Source organism: Lolium perenne, chromosome 3 (genome assembly GCF_019359855.2).
Source record: "Lolium perenne isolate Kyuss_39 chromosome 3, Kyuss_2.0, whole genome shotgun sequence".
NCBI classification, from domain to species: Eukaryota; Viridiplantae; Streptophyta; class Magnoliopsida; order Poales; family Poaceae; genus Lolium; species Lolium perenne.
Window position 1 is genome coordinate 138,758,464 of NC_067246.2, and position 24,142 is coordinate 138,782,605.

The 24,142-nt window shown below is 42.9% G+C and overlaps 2 protein-coding genes across 2 annotated transcripts; both read right to left on the reverse strand.

Annotated features, from left to right (window-relative positions):
* Positions 1–581: 581 nt before the first annotated feature.
* Positions 582–3,074, reverse strand: LOC127342582 (rhomboid-like protein 14, mitochondrial). The gene is made up of 2 exons (XM_051368555.2): positions 2,668–3,074; positions 582–1,691 (listed from the first exon to the last, which is right to left on the reverse strand). Exons 1-2 carry the CDS (start codon positions 2,893–2,895, stop codon positions 855–857), a joined length of 1,065 nt encoding a protein of 354 aa, XP_051224515.1. The 5' UTR covers positions 2,896–3,074; the 3' UTR covers positions 582–854.
* A 16,350-nt stretch (positions 3,075–19,424) lies between these two features.
* LOC127342583 (rhomboid-like protein 14, mitochondrial) lies at positions 19,425–21,909 on the reverse strand. Its single transcript, XM_051368556.2, has 2 exons — positions 21,545–21,909; positions 19,425–20,479 (listed from the first exon to the last, which is right to left on the reverse strand). Exons 1-2 carry the CDS (start codon positions 21,794–21,796, stop codon positions 19,703–19,705), a joined length of 1,029 nt encoding a protein of 342 aa, XP_051224516.1. The 5' UTR covers positions 21,797–21,909; the 3' UTR covers positions 19,425–19,702.
* Between the last annotated feature and the right edge of the window lie 2,233 nt (positions 21,910–24,142).

Genomic DNA, 24,142 nt, shown 5'->3' on the forward strand with positions numbered 1-24,142 from the left:
CCTTTTGGAACGTACGGGTTTGCCTCTCATCTTACGGAAATCAGCCTGAATTCTTCATGTGTGTCTACTGCTTCTTCTCTACCGGAAAGCCTTATACAGTTGTTGTACTTCTTTTTTTTTACTACTTCAGTTTTTGGTGGTTCTCATCAAAGTAGTTTTAGTGATTCTCATCAAAGTGTAGTGCCTCTGTCGAATCAGATGACAGAACTAGCACCGAAAGATGCTATGCAGGAGCTTTGATTTGTTTTCTGATAGAACGAGAGGTCGATTCGTAGACTGTCAGACAAGTTGAATCGATTCTTCGGACTATAGTGATGCATTTTATCACATGGCTCCACACATTTCATTTCATTTATCTGAGCACAACGCCGAAAGCTCACATACCAGACATATATGTATGTGGAGTGATTCGGTGCTCTTCTCACAAGAAATGCATATTAAACCTGTTTAAAGTGCATTGAGGGTCTAATCTGCAGATATCCACCAACCTAACAGCAACTTAAATCATCAGCACAGAATCTGCTTTCTGGCAGTGAAAGATTCAACTTAGAGATAACAGTAACAGTACTTGGGACTTGAAATGGTTCAGAACGATTTCAATTAGCTAGAGCATTCCTCATCATCGGTGGTAGAAAGAATAAAGTCTGAACCATCTACCACAGAACGGGCAAAAGCCAGTTTCGCTACAAATTACTTGGACATTGCATTTGGCAGTTCCCTACAAACTACTTTGGACATTGCTCCATCATTACTGGTAGAAAGAAAAATCTCTTCACTGAGCAAAAAAAGGGGGCAAACGTCAGTTCCCTACAGACTATTTCGCCATTAGAGCATTGGTAGCAATGATATCAACATCATTTTTCGAACCTTTGGAGCCTTCTACGACGGATCTCCTCAACTGAGAGTTCCTCAACTGAGAGCTCCCTGTTTCCACCTTCCTGGAGATGCCGTCTGCGGGAAAAGCCACGGTCCTGGTGCGGAGTGCTGCACATCTCACAGACATCTGCGCAACGCGAGTTGTCGTAAGAGCAGGCTGTGCATCCCCACATACCTTGACCACTCTCTCTTGGCAGTGATGCAACATGGCCCTGGACACTTCTCCCAGTCTCTCTTGGCAGTGATGCAACATGGCCCTGGACACTTCTCCCGGGACGATGGGCTGCTGCCGACCTTAGAAGTCTCCCAGCAAATCGCACTGGCTGACTCACAATGTCTGCAATGCCTGAAAACATAAGATCGAGCGGTTCTGTACCGCGCCTCAGCACAAGGTAGGCCAGGCCGGCAAGAATCCCACCGACATTGCCAACCAGGTGTGCCTCCGGATTCAAAGCCTGGACGAGTAGTAGTTCAAGCCATGCCACATACTTTGCAGGAATGGCCACACCAAAGCAGACAACATCGCCTGCCCGGGCATTCAGCACAACATTCATGCCAAGCACCACTCCAGAGAATCCAGCTGAAAAGTGATAATACGGCACGTGATTGCCGAGGGAGAGTAAGCCTTTAGACAAGAGCAGTGTGAAGCCCTGAGAAAGGCCAACCAAGGAAACCACCATGGAAGCAAACTCAGAACTGCCCATGGATGCTTCAAGCTGTGCGCCTGTCCGCAAGAGAGATGTCATGTTCATGAAGAATTGAGCTTCATTCGTGTGGTAGAAAGCTGATAGGAAGAAACGCCTCAGGTCGCCGTACTGTAAGAATGTGGAACTGTTATTTTTAACAGCAGTAGATAGATAAAACACTGACAATGATTTGCAATAAGAATGTGGAACTGTTATTTTTAACAGCAGTAGATACATAAAACACTGACAATGATTTGAAATAAGAATGTGGAACTGTTATTTTTAACAGCAGTAGATAGATAAAACACTGACAATGTTTTGCAATAAGAATGTGGAACTGTTATTTTTAACAGCAGTAGATAGATAAAACACTGACAATGATTTGCAATAAGAATGTGGTACTGTTATTTTTAACAGCAGTAGATAGATAAAACACTGACAATGATTTGCAATAAGTTTTGAGCACTACACTCAGAGCACAGCATGTGCACCCTGCTTGAAAAAAAATCCAGGACAGCAATGCAACAGGAGAAGCACAACATTGTGAAAAGGGGTACATCATGTATTTTACTGAATCTATGGGTGCGAAGTGAGACATATAGGTCCGAAACTTGTGCAGGTTTGTCGCACAATTATAGGTTCCTACGCTTGTGCCAAAACATCAAGGGTCAGTTAGTACTTGAACCGTATTATGGTTAACATGAAAGAGAAGACTTTACCAACTCTAATAGTAGAATATTGTTGTTCCCCAAATCCCCAATACTGCCAGTCCCCATGAAGGGTTTAAATCCTGATACTATATAGCACTGTGCACTAACCATCTTATCGAATCTCCCCCAAATCAGTAGCTAGGCAGATCAGATCAACAGCAAACAGCATCATGTGATTAATTAGCTGAACCTGACAATATGGCAACCCTAGGCCAAAAAACCTCGGCACAGAATAATCCTTGCTCTATCCGAATACATCGCGGCGCTAAACTCCGCAATCATGTAGGCCTAGATAAGGGTGTTTAATGTGATTTCTTCTAGTGGCAGCCCACCAGATCTACGCATGATTCTGCCATCTAATCCGCGGGCTGAGGCGTGGCGGTTCAGGTGGGTACCTTGATGATGAGGTGCGGGTTGAACGTGACTTGCCGGAGCCGGGGTAGGAGCGCGTCGAGGTCGCCCGGGCGGAAGTAGACCAGCGCGTTGGCGGCGATCAGCGCGGCCGTTACGGGCGGGCGGGCTGCGCCGGCGGGGCCATACTTGAGCAGCATCAGGAATGCCAACAGCGGCAGCGTCTGGCCGGCGCGGGCATCGTACCGGTCGCGGCTCATGCTGATCCCCATGGCCGAAGATCGACGGACCGGCGGCGGTGGGGGTCTCCAAGACTGACTGGCGCCGTCGCAAAGGCAGCTCTGTTCTTCTCCCGAAATTTCGTCTTTTAGGTGCCTCCGGTTTCCTTTTATTATTTTCTCAATGGTAGATTGATTATCCTGCAAGACATCGTTTTGGAATTTGGATAATTATATGCCGACTCTACATCTTTTTCTATATAGATCCCTCGAAAATATCCTTTTCTATACTACAAATGTCTGCCATGAACTACAAATAAACTACTTACTCTGATTCATAATAAGTGTCGATATTGTAGTTTAAATTAAAGCTAATTTAAATTTAAATTCTAACATTTATTTTGGATTGGAGGGAGTAAAACAAATATACTAACTTTTGTATTGCGTCATGGCCGTAGTTTAAAATGCAGACCAATTTTATCCTAAAAATATATAGGACCAATGATCAAATCGGTTAGTCTGTGGGTTTGGTTCACTAGTCGGTGCCTAGTTCAATAGCTAAACGAGTAATTGAGCAATTTAATTATTTTTAGTTGTCTAGTAAAAAAATAATATGTCAACTAGTGACCGATTGAACCGGGCTCAAGTTTCGACACTTTCAAACAAAATTGGCAGGTTGATTGGAAATTTTCTGTCTGTTTTTTTTGTTTGGTCTAGCTACCATAACAGACTGACACTTGCGCTTTTTTCCTGTTGAATTGTCGGTGTTTTTTTAATTTAGGGTTATGATAGCACGCGTTGCACAACATCTCGTAAGCAACGAGTGGTTTTGATTTGGAATCAAGCATTATGTGTTGAGCCGGCTAATTCTACTTGTCCTCTCATCCATACCCGCTCTCTTCCTGACCTGAGCGAGCGCACTCAAATCTCACTGTCGACGCTCACAATCCTCTCACCCCGTTATTCACCTCCTCTCCTCTGACCTGCACCCCAAATAGGACACGCTCTCCGCCTTGCCAACAACCCCTCCTATCCTCGGCTGACTATGCTCTTGGTGAAACCATTTCTAACTCGGTTGGCCCACTGATCCTCTTAATCCAAGAGGAAGGCTTGAACAAAGACGAGGCACGTCCTACATTGGGATGTGGATTCGCATTTCATTCCACATGGTGAGATCTTAGACCCGATAATTGGAGGGGGAGAAAACCTCTCGATTTTTCATATGTAGTCTTGACCCTAGTAAAGAGAAGGGTTATATATAACCCCACACCCCAAACACGAAAATAGAGACGGGAATTTTGCCCTTCTTTACACGTGCAATATGGACGGTTCGGGTTGGACAACTCATAATATTTGACCATTTGTGTAGGGATAGGTAAGATGGATGCTCCAAGAGTTTGTCAATTGGCAGGAACTTGTTCCTTTGCAACTTACAGGTCTCTCTCTCTCTCCCTCCCTCCCTCCCTCCCTCCCTCCCTCTCTCTCTAAGCAAATTAATGATCATGTTTGACGAGGGTGCTCCCCAGCAATGCCTGAAGGAGATATGCCCTAGAGGCAATAATAAAGTGGTTATTATTTATATCTTTATGTTTATGATAAATGTTTATACATCATGCTATAATTGTATTAACCGAAACATTAATACATGTGTGATATGTAGACAACAAGAAGTCCCTAGTATGCCTCTTAAACTAGCTTGTTGATTAATGGATGATTAGTTTCATAATCATGAACATTGGATGTTATTAATAACAAGGTTATATCATTATATGAATGATGTAATGGACACACCTAATTAAGCGTAGCATAAGATCTCGTCATTAAGTTATTTGCTATAAAGTTTTCGATACATAGTTACCTAGTCCTTATGACCATGAGATCATGTAAATCACTTATACCGGAAAGGTACTTTGATTACACCAAACACCACAGCGTAAATGGGTGGCTATAAAGGTGGGATTAAGTATCCGGAAAGTATGAGTTGAGGCATATGGATCAACAGTGGGATTTGTCCATCCCGATGACGGATAGATATACTCTGGGCCCTCTCGGTGGAATGTCGTCTAATGTCTTGCAAGCATATGAATGAGTTCATAAGAGACCACATACCACGGTACGAATAAACAGTACTTGTCAGGAGACGAGGTTGAACAAGGTATAGAGTGATACCGAAGATCAAACCTCGGACAAGTAAAATATCGCGTGACAAAGGGAATTGATATTGTATGTGAATGGTTCATTCGATCACTAAAGTCATCGTTGAATATATGGGAGCCATTATGGATCTCCAGATCCCGCTATTGGTTATTGGTCGGAGTGAGTACTCAACCATGTCCGCATAGTTCACGAACCGTAGGGTGACACACTTAAAGTTGGATGTTGAAATGGTAGTACTTGAATATGGAATGGAGATTCGAATATTTGTTCGGAGTCCCGGATGAGATCCCGGACATCACGAGGAGTTCCTAATGGTCGGAGAATAAGATTCATATATAGGATGTCATTTTATGTGAATTAAATTGACGCGGAAGGTTCTATGGAAGGTTCTAGAAGGTTCTAGAAAAGTCCGGAAGAAACCACCAAGGAAGGTGGAGTCCACATGGGACTCCACCTCCATGGCCGGCCAACTCTAGTGGGGGAGGAGTCCCAAGTGGACTCCCCCTTAGGGGGCCGGCCACCCCCCCATATGGGAGGTGGAACTCCCACCTCTAGTGGGAGTCCTAGCTTGGCTAGGTTTCCCCTCCATATGGAAGGTTTTTGGTTCGGGTCTTATTCGAAGACTTGGAGACCAACTCTTGGGGTTCCACCTATATAATGAGGGGCATAGGGGAGGGGGCCGGCCACCACAAAGCCACAAGTTGGCCGCACCCCCTTGAGGCCGGCCACCCCCTCCCAAACCCTAGCCGCCCCCCTCTCCTCCATATCTTCCGCGTAGCTTTAGCGAAGCTCCGCCGGAGTTCTCCACCGCCACCGACACCACGCCTTCGTGCTGTCAGATTCAAGAGGAGCTACTACTTCCGCTGCCCGCTGGAACGGGGAGGTGGACGTCGTCTTCATCAACAACCGAACGTGTGACCGAGTACGGAGGTGCTGCCCGTTCGTGGCGCCGGAAGCGATCGTGATCAAGATCTTCTACGCGCTTTTGCAAGCGGCAAGTGAACGTCTACCGCAGCAACAAGAGCCTCATCTTGTAGGCTTTGGAATCTCTTCAAGGGTGAGACTCGATATCCCCTCGTTGCTACCGTCTTCTAGATTGCATCTTGGCTTGGATTGCGTGTTCGCGGTAGGAAATTTTTTGTTTTCTATGCAACGTTATCCAACAGTGGTATCAGAGCCGTGTCTATGCATAGATGGTTGCACGAGTAGAACACAATGGTTTTGTGGGCGTTGATGCTCTTGTTGTCTTTAGTTTGAGTACTTTGCATCTTTGTGGCATAGTGGGATGAAGCGGCTCGGACTAACTTTACATGACCGCGTTCATGAGACTTGTTCCTCGTTCGACATGCAACTTGTATTGCATAAGAGGCTTTGCGGGTGTCTGTCTCTCCTACTATAGTGAAGATTCAACTTACTCTTCTATTGACAACACTAGTATCACCGTTGTGGTTCATGTTCGTAGGTAGATTAGATCTTACTCGAAAACCCTAAACCACGTAAAATATGCAAACCAAATTAGAGACGTCTAACTTGTTTTTGCAGGGTTTGGTGATGTGATATGGCCATGATATGATGATGAATATGTATGAGATGATCATTATTGTATTGTGGCAACCGGCAGGAGCCTTATGGTTGTCTTTAATTTTCATGTTGAGTAGTATTTCAAAGTAGTTGTAATAGTTGCTACATGAGGTGAACAACCATGAAGACGGCGCCATGAACCTTGACGCTACGCCGACGATGATGGAGATCATGCCCGAAGATGATGGAGATCATGTCCGTGCTTTGGAGATGAAGATCAAAGGCACAAAGACAAAAGGGCCATATCATATCACATATGAACTGCATGTGATGTTAATCCTTTATGCATCTTATTTTGCTTAGATCACGACGGTAGCATTATAAGATGATCCCTCACATTAATATCAAGATAATAAAGTGTTCTCCCCTCGTATGCACCGTTGTACAGTTCGTCGTTTCGAAGCATCTCGTGATGATCGGATGTGATAGACTCAACGTTCACATACAACAGGTGTAAGCCATGTTGCACACGCGGAATACTTGGGTTTGCTTGACGAGCCTAGCATGTACAGACATGGCCTCGGGACAACGGAAACCGAAAGGTTGAACACGAGTCATATGGATGATATGATCAACATGTTGATGTTCACCATTGAAGCTACATCATCTCACGTGATGATCGGTTTTGGTGTAGTGGATGTGGATCGTGTACCACTTAACAACTATGAGGGATGTTGTATTAAGTGGGAGTTCATTAGTAATTAGATTAAAACATGAACTATTTATCATGAACTTAGTATGAGTAGTATTTTGAATTAATTTTGTAGTATTGGCATCCGTTTACTACTATGCGCTAGTCTTGTAATTGAGATAGAAATACTGTTAAAATCTGATAAGAAACTTTACGGATTGGTACCGTATTGTTAAAGAATCAAGAATTGATTAAGTCCTATTGCAAACTTTTAGTAAACCTCATATTGTTGATTCAATAAGCTATGGTTTCAATTAGTACCTAAAGTTATCTTGTCTCCGTGAAACTTGAAGTTCAAATCTGTTTGAAAAGTAAGGAGCTGAAAATTTAGTTTTCAGAAATAATCAAGGTATGAGATATATGTGATATCTAAGACCTTATTGCAAGATGATAGAATATAAATTTGGTGAGACTACATAAACTCATAAGTTTTATGGGAATGTATGAAGGTTGAAGACGCCAAAGGCCACAATCCTCCAACTTTTGGGGCACTAATAATATTCGCATATCCATGAAGTTATCATCCTTAGTATGCACCGTTGCTAAGACTCGTCGTTTCGAAGCATCACGTGATGATCGGGTGTGATAGATTCTACGTGTGCATACAACGGGTGCAAGCCAGATTTGCACATGCGAATACCAAGGTTAAAACTTTACGAGCCTAGCATGTACGACATGGTCTCGTAAAGTCATCATGATACAATGGATAAAATTATGAGTGAAATTGTTCATCATATTACAAAGTTACTAATAGTGAAATCTGAAACACTTGTCATATGATGATCAACTTCAAAGTAAGAACCTCAAGGTTATTGGTATTAGACCAACAAACCTAGAAGTTATTGATGTTGAAGTGTTTTTCTGAATAATGAGGAAAGCTAAAAGAGAAACTGCAAAAGATATTTTGGCAAAAAGAAAGAAAAGACTAGAAAGTCTAGCTCAGGTGTATATAAATGATATACATGTTATGGTTGTATTCCTAGTTAAAGTCACACTATGAAATTCTTGGGTATTAGTACTATATTGGTTGGTATGAAGTGTCATACAAAACAACGCAATACAAGAATACAATGGCCTAAGTGACTGACAAGGAATATGATAAGAATGCATGTCTGGAACAAAATAAAGTGTTATTATGTTCATCGTTAGCATTCTATCTAGCCCTTAGAATTTATAATAAAGAACTTAATAATTGTTATTTTGCTCTGGTCAAATGAAAACAATGAGTTGTTCAAATTATGACATTACTCCATGTATGATGGATAAGTTATTATAAATCTTAATGGTGAAACACACATACATAACACTGACGCTAAAATGCCATAAGGCAAATGATTTGAATTCCACTTATTTGTGGAACCGCCATTTATGTCATGTTAGAAAGGAACGCATGAAGGAACTCCATGCAAATGGATTTTTGGAGTCATTTGATTTTTGAATCATTTGACGCTTGCAAATCTTTTCTAAAGAGAATGATTAAAATGCCGTTCATAGGCCAAAAGTTGAACGGGCAACTAACTTAGTGAAAAATACATGATGATGTATGTGGTTCACTGGGCATAGTTGTGTGCGGGAGATTCTTCTACTTCATGAAAACTTTCAACAATGAATTGAGTATATATATGTGGATATATTCAATAAGGAAGAAGTTTGAAACATTTGAATGGATTCAAATAAATTTCAGCATGAAGTGGAAATCACCGTAATAGAAAAGTCAAATATCTATGATTGGATCATAGTGGAAATATTTGAACTACTAGTTTTAGCGAACATCTAAGAGATTTATGAAATTGTTCTACAACTCACGTTTCTTGGAGTATCATAGTGATGATGAAGTATCCGAGAGATGTATCCAAACCTTGTTGGGTCAATGATGAGATAAAATATTAATGCCATTATATTTTTTATGGATTATGCTTTAGAGACTACCGCTTTTACACTAAATAGAGCATCATCATGATCCGTTGAAATGACACCATACAGGTTATGGCATGGGTATAAACCCTAATAGTCCTTTCTTTAAATTTTGGTCTAAACCAAAATCGGATGAATGTCTTTTTTGGTTATCCCAAAGAATTGATTGGGAATTCTTCCCACTATATAGACAAAGACAAAAGTGTTTTGTCAATGTTTCTTATTTCCAAGAAATTGTTTCTAGCGAAGTTTTTGAGTGGGAGGACAATAGAACTTGATAAGGTTTATGAACCTGAGCATAATGATCAGAGTAGCGCAGCATTGGAAATGGTTCCGGAAGCGGCCACGACGATCATGGCTCCCATGACTACAAAATGTTTTAGCCATGGAGATCGAAGTACATATTAAACCTTGTAGATATAGTTTACTTTGTGATCAAATAAATGATTTGTGGACAAAGGATTGATTTTTAACAATGATAAACCAACTACAAACAAAAAAAAAAGTTATGATGGGCCCTGATTCCGTTAAAATGGCCATACGCCATGAAATCCATAATAGATGATTACTTTTTGAAAGTAAATGGATCTATAGACTTGGATGAAATATCATTAAAGAAGCTCGACTTGTCGAAAAATTGTTTACGACAAAGTTCAAAGAGTTGACTACGATAAGATTAGATCTTCCGTAGCAATGCTTATAGTCTATGTGGATTATTCTAGTGATCACTACATATTTCTTTTATGAGATATGCTAGTAGGATGGCAAAATACACTACTTAACAGAAGTATGTATACAAGATACAACCAATTGTTTTGCTAGTTCGTAGAATACTAGATAGGTATACGAACTTCAATTGGATGAAGTGAGTATTACGGAGTTGGAATCTTCACCAGATGAAATAGTCAAAGAGTTTTTGATTTCATCAGAAATGATGAAGAGGCTTGCATTTGCAAGAAATTAAGTGGGAGCGCTGAGACATATTTATAATACTTTATGTAGATGACATATAATTGGTTATAAATAATATAATTATATACTTGATTAAAAGGTTTCATTGAGAAATTAATTTCAATGAAAAGATATGGACTGAAACAAATTTAGTGTCAAGATCTATGAAGATAGATTGAAACACATAATAAGTTTAAATCAAAGTACATAGAATGGATATTGAAATAGTTCAATATAGAAATATTAAGAAAATGTTCTTGTCATATGAAGGTTTAACAAGACTTGAGTGTATCTAACACTCGATGAGTAAAAACACATGAGTGATTTTAGATCACGAATAATATGTACAAAATCAGATATCTTGTGCTCTAAAATGTTATGAGCATATAACGGAATGATTCATAAGATGATCATGGGACGACAGTAAGAATATCCTTGAGTACTTTAGAAGAACTAAGGATATATATATATATTTTTGTATGAAGAAATGACAAACAAATCGCTGTAAGGTGTTACACCAATATTGGTTTTGTCACATATAAAATATAATTTCAATCTCAAATTAGACTAAGTGTTGTTTAAAAGGTAGCACAATGAGCTAGAAATTGTCTATGCTAGATTTAGAAGAGTTCTAAATATTGTGACGGATTCTACAAAAGAAGGCAGAGTATGTCATTGTTTTGACAATGACAAAGGATGTTAAGTCAAGAGGTTCTTTGAGAACTTGGTGTAGTTCCGACGGAGTCAGAACTTTGAAGCTATATTGTGTATGACAATATTAGTGACATATTTCAGACCGCGGAATTAAGGTTCCACCAGAAGACCAAACATATTTAATGCCGACTCATTTGGAAATGAGTGATGCGTTGAGACGCAAATAAATTACAAAATACATACGTTTATGAGCGTGTCAGATCCGTTGACTAAAACCTCTCCCATGAGCAATACATGATAAAGCACCGGAAGGCCAAGGTGTTATATCTTTACAAATGTAAACTAGATTATTGACTCTAGTGCAAGTGGGAGACTGAAGGAGATATGCCCTAGAGGCAATAATAAAGTGGTTATTATTTATATCTTTATGTTTATGATAAATGTTTATATATCATGCTATAATTGTATTAACCGAAACATTAATACATGTGTGATATGTAGACAACAAGAAGTCCCTAGTATGCCTCTTAAACTAGCTTGTTGATTAATGGATGATTAGTTTCATAATCATGAACATTGGATGTTATTAATAACAAGGTTATATCATTATATGAATGATGTAATGGACACACCCAATTAAGCGTAGCATAAGATCTCGTCATTAAGTTATTTGCTATAAAGCTTTCGATACATAGTTACCTAGTCCTTATGACCATGAGATCATGTAAATCACTTATACCGGAAAGGTACTTTGATTACACCAAACACCACTGCGTAAATGGGTGGCTATAAAGGTGGGATTAAGTATCCGGAAAGTATGAGTTGAGGCATATGGATCAACAGCGGGATTTGTCCATCCCGATGACGGATAGATATACTCTGGGCCCTCTCGGTGGAATGTCGTCTAATGTCTTGCAAGCATATGAATGAGTTCATAAGAGACCACATACCACGGTACGAATAAACAGTACTTGTCAGGAGACGAGGTTGAACAAGGTATAGAGTGATACCGAAGATCAAACCTCGGACAAGTAAAATATCGCGTGACAAAGGGAATTGGTATTGTATGTGAATGGTTCATTCGATCACTAAAGTCATCGTTGAATATGTGGGAGCCATTATGGATCTCCAGATCCCGCTATTGGTTATTGGTCGGAGTGAGTACTCAACCATGTCCGCATAGTTCACGAACCGTAGGGTGACACACTTAAAGTTGGATGTTGAAATGGTAGTACTTGAATATGGAATGGAGATTCGAATATTTGTTCGGAGTCCCGGATGAGATCCCGGACATCACGAGGAGTTCCGGAATGGTCCGGAGAATAAGATTCATATATAGGATGTCATTTTATGTGAATTAAATTGACGCAGAAGGTTCTATGGAAGGTTCTAGAAGGTTCTAGAAAAGTCCGGAAGAAACCACCAAGGAAGGTGGAGTCCACATGGGACTCCACCTCCATGGCCGGCCAACTCTAGTGGGGGAGGAGTCCCAAGTGGACTCCCCCTTAGGGGGCCGGCCACCCCCCCATATGGGAGGTGGAACTCCCACCTCTAGTGGGAGTCCTAGCTTGGCTAGGTTTCCCCTCCATATGGAAGGTTTTTGGTTCGGGTCTTATTCGAAGACTTGGAGACCAACTCTTGGGGTTCCACCTATATAATGAGGGGCATAGGGGAGGGGGCCGGCCACCACAAAGCCACAAGTTGGCCGCACCCCCTTGAGGCCGGCCACCCCCTCCCAAACCCTAGCCGCCCCCCTCTCCTCCATATCTTCCGCGTAGCTTTAGCGAAGCTCCGCCGGAGTTCTCCACCGCCACCGACACCACGCCGTCGTGCTGTCGGATTCAAGAGGAGCTACTAATTCCGCTGCCCGCTGGAACGGGGAGGTGGACGTCGTCTTCATCAACAACCGAACGTGTGACCGAGTACGGAGGTGCTGCCCGTTCGTGGCGCCGGAAGCGATCGTGATCAAGATCTTCTACGCGCTTTTGCAAGCGGCAAGTGAATGTCTACCGCAGCAACAAGAGCCTCATCTTGTAGGCTTTGGAATCTCTTCAAGGGTGAGACTCGATATCCCCTCGTTGCTACCGTCTTCTAGATTGCATCTTGGCTTGGATTGCGTGTTCGCGGTAGGAAATTTTTTGTTTTCTATGCAACGTTATCCAACAATGCCCACCATGAGGGACTTAGGGTTGACGGAATCTTGTAGGCTGACACGAGACATCGGATACCAAACAAACGGGGAGAGAGATTTACCCAGGTTCTGGGCACTCGATGAGGTAAAACCGTTACTTCATGCTTGTCTGATCTTGATTATCGAATATATCGGGTTACAATGGAGTAGAACTCACTCCGGCCAATAACCAATAGCGTGACAAAGGGAATTGGTATCGTATGTGAATGGTTCATTCGATCACTAAAGTCATCGTTGAATATGTGGGAGCCATTATGGATCTCCAGATCCCGCTATTGGTTATTGGTCGGAGTGAGTTGTAGCCCGATAAATCTCTCTATATGGACCAATGACCAATAACCAATATATCGAATATATCGTTGAGAGGCTAAAGTTCTAAGGTTCTAGCTCTGACTTGCGATGAATCTATGTGTTGTAGTTGTAGGGATTCGTTGCATAGAAAACAAAAAATTTCCTACCGCGAACACGCAATCCAAGCCAAGATGCAATCTAGAAGACGGTAGCAACGAGGGGATTATCGAGTCTCACGCTTGAAGAGATTCCAAAGCCTACAAGATGAGGCTCTTGTTGCTGCGGTAGATGTTCACTTGCCACTTGCAAAAGCGCGTAGAAGATCTTGATCACGGCGCCACGAACGGGCAGCACCTCCGTACTCGGTCACACGTTCGGTTATTGATGAAGACGACGTCCACCTCCCCGTTCCAGCGGGCAGAGGAAGTAGTAGCTCCTCTTGAATCCGACAGCACGACGGCGTGGTGTCGGTGGTGGTGGAGAATCCCGGCGGAGCTTCGCTAAGCGTGCGGGGAAGAAGGAGTAGTGGGGTGGCTAGGGTTTGGGGAGAGGGGGGCGCCGGCCATCTAGGTGGTGCGGCCACCTTGTGTTGTTGGGGTGGCCGACCCCCTCCCCTTGGCCCTCATTATATAGGTGGAACACCCAAGAGTTGGTCTACAAGTCTTCGAATAAGACCCCAAACCAAAACCTTCCATATCACATGAAACCTACCCAAGCTAGGACTCCCACTAGAGGTGGGATTCCCACCCTTCTTTGGGAGGGGGTGGCCGGCCCCCTTAGGGGAGTCCACTTGGGACTCCTCCCCCTTTAGGGTTGGCCGGCCATGGTGGTGGAGTCCCTTTGGGACTCCGCCTTCCATAGTGGTTTCTTCCGGACTTTTCTAGAACCTTCTAGAACCTTCCGTAGAACCTTCCGGATCATTTTAAATCTTATAAAATGACTTCCTATATATGAATCTTATTCTCCGGACCATTCCGGAACTCCTCGTGATGTCCGGGATCTCATCCGGGACTCCGAACAAATATTCGAACTCCATTCCATATTCAAGTTCTACCATTTCAACATCCAACCTTAAGTGTGTCACCCTACGGTTCGTGAACTATGCGGACATGGTTGAGTACTCACTCCGACCAATAACCAATAGCGGGATCTGGAGATCCATAATGGCTCCCACATATTCAACGATGACTTTAGTGATCGAATGAACCATTCACATACGATACCAGTTCCCTTTGTCACGCGATATTTTACTTGTCCGAGGTTTGATCATCGGTATCACTCTATACCTTGTTCAACCTCGTCTCCTGACAAGTACTCTTTACTCGTACCGTGGTATGTGGTCTCTTATGAACTCATTCATATGCTTGCAAGACATTAGACGGCATTCCACCGAGAGGGCCCAGAGTATATCTATCCGTCATCGGGATGGACAAATCCCACTGTTGATCCATATGCCTCAACTCATACTTTCCGGATACTTAATCCCACCTTTATAACCACCCATTTACGCAGTGGCGTTTGATGTAATCAAAGTACCTTTCCGGTATAAGTGATTTACATGATCTCATGGTCATAAGGACTAGGTAACTATGTATCGAAAGCTTATAGCAAATAACTTAATGACGTGATCTTATGCTACGCTTAATTGGGTGTGTCCATTACATCATTCATATAATGATATAACCTTGTTATTAATAACATCCAATGTTCATGATTATGAAACTAATCATCCATTAATCAACAAGCTAGTTAAGAGGCATACTAGGGACTCTTTGTTGTTTACATTTCACACATGTACTAATGTTTCGGTTAATACAATTATAGCATGGTATATAAACATTTATCATAAATATAAAGATAAATAATAACCACTTTATTATTGCCTCTAGGGCATATCTCCTTCAGTCTCCCACTTACACTAGAGTCAATAATCTAGATTACATTGTAATATACCTAACACCCATGGCATTCTGGTGTTGGTCATGCTTTGCCCTAGGGAGAGCTTTAGTCAACGGATCTGCTACATTCAGATCAGTGTGTACTTTGCAAATCTTTACTTCTTCATCTTCGATGTACTCGCGAATCGAGTGGTAACACAGCTTGATATGCTTCAGCCTCTTGTGTGACCTTGGTTCTTGTGCATTATTGACTAAAGCTCTACGCATGATTCTGCCATCTAATCCGCGGGCTGAGCTGTGGCGGTTCAGGTGGGTACCTTGATGATGAGGTGCGGGTTGAACGTGACTTGCCGGAGCCGGGGTAGGAGCGCGTCGAGGTCGCCCGGGCGGAAGTACACCAGCGCGTTGGCGGCGATCAGCGCGGCCGTTACGGGCGGGCGGGCTGCGCCGGCGGGGCCATACTTGAGCAGCATCAGGAATGCCAACAGCGGCAGCGTCTGGCCGGCGCGGGCATCGTACCGGTCGCGGCTCATACTGATCCCCATGGCCGAAGATCGACGGACCGGCGGCGGCGGGGGTCTCCAAGACTGACTGGCGCCGTCGCAAAGGCGGCTCTGTTTCTCTCCCGAATTTTCGTCTTTTAGGTTCCTCTGGTTTCCTTTTATTATTTCTCAATGGCAGATGGATTATCCTGCAAGACATCGTTTTGGAATTTGGATAATTATATGCTGACTCTACATCCTTTTCTATATAGACCCCTCAAAAATATCCTTTTCTATACAAATGTTTGCCATGAACTACAAATAAACTACAAACTCTGATTCATAATAAGTGTCGATATTGTAGTTTAAATTAAAGCTAATTTAAACTAAAATTCTAACATTTATTATGGATTGGAGGGAGTAAAACAAATATACTAACTTTTGTATTGTGTCATGGCCGTAGTATAAAATGCCGGATCAATTTTATCCTAAAAAAAATACAGAACCAATGATCAAATCGGTTAGTCTGTGGGCTCGGTTCACTAGTCGGTGTCTGGTTCAATAGCTAGATGAGTAATTGAGCAATTTAATTATTTTTAGTTGTCTAATAGAAAAATAACATGTCAACTAGAGGAGTTTCCCTCTTTCAAGCACCAAAGTAGTACGAGTCTACGAGATATGTGGTTTGTGACTTTGTGTGTACTCGACAAACATATGCTTTCAACTATCGGTGTCTTCTGTGACCGATTGGACCGGGCTCTGTTTCGACACTTTCAAACAGAATTGGCAGGTTGATCGGAAATTTTATGTCTGTTTTTTTGTTTGGTCTAGCTACCTTAACATACTGATAGTTCCGCTTTTTCCCCGTTGAACTGTCGATGCTTCTTAAACTGGGGTTATGACAACACGTGTTTACACAACATCTCGTAAGCAACAAGTGGTTTTGATTTGGAGTCAAACATGAAGTGTTGAGCCGGCTAATTCTCCTTGTCCTCTCATCCATACCCGCTCTCTTCCTGACCTCAGCGACCGCACTCAAATCTCAATGTTGACGCTCACAATCCTCTCACCCCGTTATTCACCGCCTCTCCTCTGACCTGCATCCCAAATAAGACACGCTCTCCGCCTTGCCAACAACCCCTCCTCACCTGACTATGCTCTTGGTGAAACCATTTCTAACTCGGTTGGCCCACTGATCCTCTTAATCCAAGAGGAAAGCTTGAACAAAGACGAGGCCCATCCTACATTGGATGCGGACTCGAATTTCACTCCACATGGTGGGATCTTAGACCCGATAATGGGAGGGGGAGCAAACCTCTCGATTTTTCATATGTAGTCTTGACCCTAGTAAAGAGAAGGGTTATATATAGCCCCACACCCCCAACCACGGAAATAGAGATGGGAATTTTGCCCTTCTTTACACGTGCAATATGGACGGTTCGGGTGGGACAACTCATAATATTTGACCATTTGTCTAGGAAGAGGTAAGATGGATGCTCAAAGTGTCTCTCAAATTGGAAGGAACTTGTTCCTTTGCAACTTACACGTCTCTCTCTCTCTCTCTCTCTCTCTCTCTCTCTCTCTCTCTCTCCCTCTCCCTCCCTCCCCTCTCTCTCTAAATTAATGATCATGTTCCTCCGTCGCTTCATGCTTCTCTCTTGGATAGCTTGATCTTTCTTGCATCCGCGATTTCCTCCGCTGCTTTCATCTTGCTTTGCTGAAACCTAAAGGTGCAAAGGGTGGAAAGCCGGAAAGGTCAATTAATATACCATTGTTGAGAGTAGTAGATGGATACACCATGATGGAGAAGATTCTCCTTTGTATGCCATGATACTATCATCAATTGACCAATACACATGCCATTCGTAGTTGAAGGGTTTGACATGGTGATGCTCCTAAAAAAATGTTGTAGCACAAAATCACCACTTCATGGGCTACAGTTGAGAATGCCCCAAATACAAAGTTCAAGACTCTAATAATTATCCTAAAGTGGTGTCTTTGTTGGGACTACCATGCGTATAACTTGCACTATGATTTTCATACGACACCTATCCAATAGTTGTGCTTGATGCAGTGGGTGTGATGGATGGTTCTCATATACTCTCGTATACAGATCAGATAGATTATGGTGTACGTATATCATCATTCTATAGTTATCTTTTGTTTTAGAAAGTACCAAAGCGATGTTTCCGGCCCCAGGAGTGGTTATGCAGTTTAGCATGGGAAAGATTAAAATAAAAATAGCATGGAATGATATGTCATACTACCTCCATCCCAAGACTTAAGACCTATATTTTTTTTCAGAAAGTCAAACTATGCTAAGTTTGACTAAGTTTTTATAAAAAAATATTAACATGTTAAATACAAAATTAATATTATTAAATAGATAATGAACTATATTTTCATGTGCTATCTACAAAATATCATATTTATTGATAGATTATTCTAAAATTTCGGTCAAACTTTACTTGTTTTGACTTTTTCAAAAAATATAAGCCTTAAACTTTAGGATGGAGGTAGTATACTGTAAGTGGTATTAACAACACCCAGATTTGGTATTGGTAATGCAATTCAACGACGTGAGACATGTTTAACGAACGCTCCACCCTTGGTATTATTATAGTACCATCGGCGAAAAGCTTGCTGGGATGATACACACGGCATGGCTAGCTTGTAGTTGTAGAGGTGGTTTCAGAGAGAGATTGAGTAGCTAGTAGGCCAAAGGCCAACGGCCGTGGCAGCATCCAAAGTGATGCCTGCAAGTGGCTTTTCGTTGAGTGCCTCCATTTGTGATGTAATCTATGATGTTTAGGTATCTCGGTCCACCTTTTAAGCTTAATGTAATAACGAGCAGATCCTCTATAAGTTCTGGAAAATATACACATTTTCGATCTACAAACGTCATGTCAGTTTAGCGCTCCTGCTATGGGCGTCGGGCCATCTTTAAATTCGATCCTATATCTAACCTACAACATGCATCTGGTGTATTTTACCTACCCATGGTGCCTTCATATGTTAGGCTAGGTTACAAGATTCTAATTCCAACACTTAACATGCAGCGTAATTACAAATCTGATTATAGCACTACTTGTACACATATTTAACTTACAAGTCTAATTGTAGGTAAAATGTCTTCTTTCTCAGAGATTTTTTTTTTCAAGAATTCCTGAAAGAGCAATGGGTAGACAAAGTATTGTTAACGAGATTTGTGTTTTTCTGAACATCCTTCAAATTTATCCATTTGCATTTCTACTTGAATTAGAGAGAAGAAGCATTTCTTGGTTTATCAAATGATGATACATAGTGAAGAAAAAATCAAAAGGAAATGTGGAAAAAATCGACACATACTACAACAATCAATAACCGATTTCAACATCCCTTCGAGGCCCAAAAGACCCCGGTTCCCAACACCATACATGGTGAACAAAATGGGAGTCAAGCAATAACGTAGAAAAGTAGTCAAAATTGATATTGTCAATATTTTCATATGTTATTGTTTGTGTCGTTGCAGCAACCATCATCGACACAATTGTAGTGCATCCACATAGAACAATCAAGGTGAACGTGTATCCAATCTGTGAGAGTTCTCGTTAGAAATTTAGGATGAAGTGTTTCTTCAATTAAACCTCCAACCAATCTCACGAATTAACATGTCACCCCAGGGAAGAATTAGAGACCCCAAAACATTTAAATTCCCAAGACAATGAAATAAACAAAAGATTTGAAATACTCGGCCACTCAAACTCCCTCAGATGGTACAAAACTGCAGCTGCTAGAAAGAAATGAAGACCGACATGAAGGGTCATTACTCTGAAGGTCATTTTGACATGCCCAAGTACTTCTATTACGTTGTTACTGACATGGTAATATGAATGGTGGACAGGATCACATAACTACTTACATTTTGTGAGAGTTACAACCTAAGAACTAGATATCCTTATCAGTAGCAGGACTCAGCCCTTGCAATGGTGAGGAAGTATATCCTGCATTCCTGCTACTATCCAGCATAAATGGGGCAAACACCAGTTATCATACGAGGAAATGATCTACATCATCTGTCAAATCTTTGGAGCCTCCTACGCCTGATCTCATCAACTGAAAGCGCACCGTTACCCCCATCGTGGAGATGCTGTATGGGGGGAACATCGCGGTCCTCACGCACACTGTTGCACATCTCACAGATATCTGCAGAAGACGAGTTGTCGTAAGTGCAGACTGAGCATCTCCAAATGCCTCGACCAGTTCCTCTGGATGCACGGCGCCCAACTCTGCTCCCCTGACGACGGCCTGGCCTTAGAAGTCTCTGAGCAAATCTCACCGGCCAACTCACAACATTTGAGATGCCTGAAATCAAAAGAGCAAGCGGATCTGGCCCAGAGTATGATCGCTTGAGCCAAAGATAGGTCAGACCAGCAAGTATCCCGCCAAGATGTCCAATAAAGGATGTCCCAGGAATGAAAGCCTGGATGAGAAGTAGTTCAGCCCACGCAGCATACTTTGCTGGAATGACCATCCCGTGCAGGAAGACATAATCGTCTGACCAGGCATTCAGCACAATCTTCATTCCAAACAGTACCCCAGAGAACCCAACAGCGTATTGATCATAATACGCAGACTCATTGCCGAAGAGGAGTAAACCCTTGGACAAGAGCAAGGTGATGCCCTGCGACAGGCCAAGCAAGGCAGCAACCATGGAAGCAAACTCAACACTGCCAACTGACGTTTCAAGCTGTATGCCTTTCCACAAGAGAGATGTCATGTTGTAGAAGAAGTGAGTTTCGCTTAAATGGTAGAAGGCTGACAAGAAGAAGCGTGTCAGGTCGCCATACTGCAACAAGTTGACCAATGGTTATTTTCAAAACATAGAGCACTGCAAAAGGTACCAAGAAAAACAAATAGCGACATTTTAGAGCCTATGACATGCACTCTGGTAGCTAATTTGAAAGACATATTTCCTACAAGGAAGTGTAATAAACCTATGTGAACTGGCACATCCTGTATTTTACTGGATCTAGGAGTGTAGAAGGAACCGTATCTCTAAATGTGCATGAATTTTGAGAAATGCACATTTAAGTTCCTACATTTGCACAGATTTATCAATAGAACTCCAAATCACACTTAGTAGCAATGATCATTGGCACATGGACCATTCTTATCTGACCATATGATTGCTAACTAATCAATCAAAGCCTGAGAAAGATGTGTCCAATGACCAATGGCATGCGAATTTTCTTGAAAAGAATCTAGTTATTTTAAATGGCGATCATAAATCTCTTCTACAACTTGGAAGACTAGATGTGGTACTCCCAAATTTAGTGAACCAAGTGACATGCCTGCTCAAATGCAGAAACTATGGTCATATGACGCGCTATATGTCCTATGGCATGTGGGTAAATTCTTGAAATACAAAAAATACTATGACTTCTCTTGCCTAGTCTTCCAGGTCACCAACTCCATCATTTTAGGGGTCAGGGAGGGTGTAGTTTTCCTCTGGAGGTTCTTTGCTTTGTTCTCTTTTGATCAAAGGTTCTTTGCTTAGTTGGTGCCAGTTTAGAAGGTCTATTTTACCAGTAATCCTGTCCAATTTTTCCCTTATGATGCTTAGGACCGCAGCTGTTCTGGAGCTCGTCCCTTAACTCAGATCTCTACTGTTCATATGTTGCTCTACTCCACCCATTTCTGGACAACAAGCACTACCCACAATATTTGTCCAATTGAATCTGCATCATGCTCGACACAGCATAAATCTGTACCCGGTACTAAAATTAACGATCCTATAGCCCTAGAGCGGATAACAGATGCGTGGTTTCGATACACGATGCGATCCTATCAGCGAAACATAGTTCGGACATCAAATCCATAGGCTGCGGGGCGTGGTAGCGTAGGTGCGCACCTGGATGATGAGGTGCGGGTTGAAGGCGACGCGGGAGAGCGGCGGGAGGAACGCGTCAAGGGCGCCCGGGCGGAGGTACACGAGCGCGTTGGCGGCGATGAGCGCCGCCGTCACGGGCGGGCGGCTGGCGCCGGCGCGGCCGTACTCGAGCAGCACCTGCAGGGCCAGCAGCGGCAGCATCCCGCTCGACGGGCCGCGGCCCCCGCCGACGCCGATGCCCCGGCGACGGCCGCTGCTCATGCCCACACCCATCCCCGACAAGTGGGGCAGCAGCAGCACCACGAAGCGAATACTGATAGGGCACCGAAGCAAGGGGCACGCAGGTTCCTCGATTCCTTTCCTCTCGCGAAATCTCTGGTTTCGTTTTATTTCTGGACGGGTATGAATATGATAGGCTCACTTTGATATGTTTCTTTCTTCGGTCGCAAGTATGTCCGCGAAACTTCCAGATGACTCTGGAGTATACTTGCTTGCGCGAATGCTTCGCCTCCACTTATTTATCTTCTTTCAAGAAACGAAAATAAAGTGAATTTTGATACTCTAGTAAAGAGCTGAGTGAAATGAAGTAATTTCAAAAGATTGACCCAACTTATTAAAATTATTGTCAACTCATCAACAAGTAGAGTATATAACATAGACAACTACCACTAGTAGAAAACTGGGATTTCGTCCAGGCCTTTTGTCCCTGCCCAGTCTGGAACCGGGAAAATGATCTGGCCACGTCGTCCCGAAACCAGCGGGGACTTTTGTCCCGGTCCGTTAGGAACCTTTTGTCGCGAGTGGTGGATCGGGCCGGGACAAAAGAGTCTAAGGCCTTCTGCGACCTGCTGGCACCCCTTTTGTCCCGGTTTGCACCTTCCTACATTTTTTCCTTGGTGGTGGAAGGTGGAGGTTTATGCTAGCTTTTTTTTCTTCATGTGCACAAGAGGTGTTTGATGAAATGTTTGTGAGGATGCCACTTGATTTTATTTAATAAGTATTCTCCTCTTTTTGGTCCTAAAATGTTCTCATATATATAGACCACACAATACTAATTTTAGCATGGTGATTGCATTTGATACATAATTGTACTTATGGTGCAGATGAGTCATCCATGGATGTACGGTAACCGATGCGATCCCGCTTTCAGAGAGGACGTGAAGTCTTTCCTGCTTGTGGCCGAGGCCAACAAGTCGAAGCAAGGTTTTATTTGTTGTCCATGTCTGAAATGTCGGAATGAGAAGGATTACTCTTGCTCAAGAGACATTCACAGCCACCTGCTTCGGCACAGATTCATGTCCGGCTATAATGTTTGGACCAAGCACGGAGCAGAAGGGGTTATGATGGAAGACGGTGATGAAGAAGATAACGATGACAACTACCGATCTATGTTCTCTGAATACGATGATACCGCAATGGAAGACAATGAAGAAGAAGGAGGTGAAGAACAGGCACCAGATGAGCCTGGTGATGATGATCTTCGTCGGGCCATTTCTGATGCAAGGAGAGACGGTGGCACAGATAAGAGAGGTTGCAGTTCGACAAGATGTTAGAGGACCACCAAAAATTGTTGTATCCAGGTTGTGAAGATGGGCAGAAAAAGCTGGGTAGCATATTGGAATTGCTGAAATGGAAGGCAGAGGCCGGTGTGACTGACTCGGGATTTAAAAAATTGCTGATAATATTAAAGAAGCTGCTTCCAAGAAATAACGAATTGCCCGCCAGTACGTATGAAGCAAAGAAGCTTGTCTGCCCTCTAGGATTAGATGTGTAGAAGATACATGCATGTCCTAATGACTGGATCCTCTACCGCGGTGAGAAGTACGAGAATGTGAGTAAATGCCCGATATGCGATGCATTGTGGTATAAGATCAGAAGAGATGACCCTGGTGATGTTGAGGGAGAGCCACCCTGGAAGAGGGTTCCTGCGAAGGTGATGTAGTATGCTCCCATAATACCACGGTTGAAACGTTTGTTCAGAAACAAAGAGCATGTCAAGTTGTTGGGATGGCACATGGAAGGACGTAAGAAAGACACGATGTTGAGGCTCCCCGCTAGTGGAGAAACATCGAGAGAGAGTTCCCGGATTTTGCAGGTGAGGCAAGGAACTTATGGTTTGGTCTAAGTACAGATGACATGTATCCTTTTGGGGAGCAGAGTTGTAGTCACAGCACCTGGCCCATGACTCTATGTATCTACAACCTTCCTCTTTGGTTGTTCATGAAGCAGAAGTTCATTATGATGCTAGTGCTTATCCAAAAATCCCAAAGCAACCCGACACCGACATTGATGTGTACGTAAGGCCATTATTTGATGAACTTTTGGAGTTGTGGGCCGAATCAGGTGTACGTGTGTTAGCTCTACAGAGGTGTATGCTCACCCAGAACCTGATGGCGTGGTCGGCTCCGGCGATGGTCGACGGAGACGACGACGATTGGAGATTTCCCGGCGATGTGCTGCAGAAGGGAACGATGAAATTGATCCTCCACACGGCTCCCCTGGATGCTGGGCTCCTCCCAGATGCTCCTTGAGTCCAGGCGCTCCTCCTGGACCGCTCAATCGAGCTCGAGGTGGCCTCCTCCATCGGCTTCGTCTTCGACTCCGGCGACAGAGAGTGGA

What these genes read in the sequence shown, in the direction of transcription:
- LOC127342582 (XM_051368555.2), bottom strand. Translation starts at nt 2,895, where the DNA reads ATGGGGATCAGCATGAGCCGCGACCGGTACGATGCCCGCGCCGGCCAG. An exon ending in ACCCGCACCTCATCATCAAG is followed by an intron (nt 1,692 to 2,667) that starts GTACCCACCTGA and finishes ACATTCTTACAG; the next exon opens with TACGGCGACCTGAGGCGTTT.
- LOC127342583 (XM_051368556.2), bottom strand. Translation starts at nt 21,796, where the DNA reads ATGGGTGTGGGCATGAGCAGCGGCCGTCGCCGGGGCATCGGCGTCGGC. An exon ending in ACCCGCACCTCATCATCCAG is followed by an intron (nt 20,480 to 21,544) that starts GTGCGCACCTAC and finishes AACTTGTTGCAG; the next exon opens with TATGGCGACCTGACACGCTT.